Source organism: Selaginella moellendorffii, unplaced genomic scaffold (genome assembly GCF_000143415.4).
Source record: "Selaginella moellendorffii unplaced genomic scaffold, v1.0 SELMOscaffold_151, whole genome shotgun sequence".
In the NCBI taxonomy this organism is placed as follows: domain Eukaryota; kingdom Viridiplantae; phylum Streptophyta; class Lycopodiopsida; order Selaginellales; family Selaginellaceae; genus Selaginella; species Selaginella moellendorffii.
Window position 1 is genome coordinate 163,652 of NW_003314412.1, and position 1,487 is coordinate 165,138.

The 1,487-nt window shown below is 43.2% G+C and overlaps 1 protein-coding gene across 1 annotated transcript in view; it reads right to left on the bottom strand.

The window, feature by feature from the left end:
* The window catches only part of LOC112343466 (uncharacterized transmembrane protein DDB_G0289901-like), a 5,735-nt gene extending 4,718 nt beyond the window's left edge, over positions 1-1,017 (bottom strand). Inside the window, exons 1-2 of the mRNA XM_024666970.1 lie at positions 876-1,017; positions 462-595 (exon numbers count right to left, since the gene is read on the bottom strand). Of these exons, the coding sequence (XP_024522738.1) occupies positions 462-595; positions 876-1,017 (276 nt within the window). The remainder of the gene's footprint in view (positions 1-461; positions 596-875) is intronic.
* Positions 1,018-1,487: the final 470 nt, after the last annotated feature.

The following is a 1,487-nucleotide window of genomic DNA, read 5'->3' on the forward strand; positions in this document are numbered from 1 at the left end:
CCCTTCTCATCATGTTCTCAATAGTTTTGGCAGTCCTTTCTCTCTGTTTATCAAGTAGACATTGAGGAACTCCAGAGTCTCTATCTGTTGCTTATATGGAAGCTTCGATTTTGCGATATTGTAAATCATGTCATCTGGAGTTTTGTTCATTGCAAAAGTAACATATGCATAATTAAGAAAAATGAAGTGTGATAAGAAACTTACATTCATGAGAAGAAATTTCGGCTATAGTCTCTAGCCACTCCTTCGGCCTGCAATTGTCTGCAATGCATATTAGTTTCTTCAACTTTGAGGACTTTGCATGCTGAATTTTGTGCTCAATTTGTACAAACTCAGCTGAGAGCTCTTCCCGACTCTTCTCCGGATATGCAAGTTTGTAAGCATCCTGCTTGACCTTCACCAAAGGCTAAAAACCAAAACAATTAAAAGAGGCTTTTATAAATTTAAAGGGAAAGATATACCTTACACCATACAGCGAGCATAAAACTGATTGGGTTGCTGAACCAAGTTGTACCGTCATTTCGAGTGCATGAGTGCCGAACAAGTGTTGCGAGATCATCACCATAATGTTGGCGGATGTCATCCTCACTCAAGTCTGCCAAAAATCGAAGTTGCTCAATGTCATGGACAAGGTTTTATTTTTGAACAGCGAACTACCCAAGCCTACATTTAAACATAACAAAACAAGTTAAAGTGGAGTTAGAGGTAAAATTATAAAACTTACGCATTGATCTTTTGGCAAGCCAAGATAAGTCTGTTGACATCCAAAGGTCCCCTTGCGTAGACATGGTCGACTGGAACGTTGATATGGTAGACGGGATCATCGCAAAAATGATCATCAATACACTTCATCTAAGCTCCATATCGGTGGTTACCGTCAATAATTTGGAACATTGTCCCCGCAAGCTGTCGAGTCTCAAGATGTCTGATAAGCATGTCATCAAATTCTAGGGACTTCCTCCTCCAAATAGGATCCCAGCTATTCACAATCTCGGGTGTGACAGTAATGATCTCCATTGTTCCTAACTTGCAAAAAGAGACTAGAAATATACCGATATTTGTTGCAAGGCCATTCTGTTTAAACAAGTTGTATATATCCAGGTTGACATACTTGGATGTTGTGCGGACAAGGTTCGTCTGCTGCAAACGGCAAAGGGGGATTTCTCTGATCAAGTCACAAGGGCCTGGCCACTTGAGTGCCTCAAGTGTTTGGTGAACTGCTTTTTTCCTTGTCCGTATAACAGTCTATTGGAAGCGCTTGTCCACCATGTTGTCAGGAAGGTCTGCAACTCTTTCAGCTCCAGGCTGTTCCTTAGGTTCCCTATCGTGAACACCACTAGATTGCCCAACTTCAGGGATTTGCGTTGGTGGTGGTGGTGGTGGTGGTGGGGGTAGAGGCAATAGTGGCAGTGGTGGTGGCAATGGTGGTGGTGGCGGTGGCGATGGAGGTGGTGGAGGTGGTGATGGAGGTGGTGGAGGTGGCGATG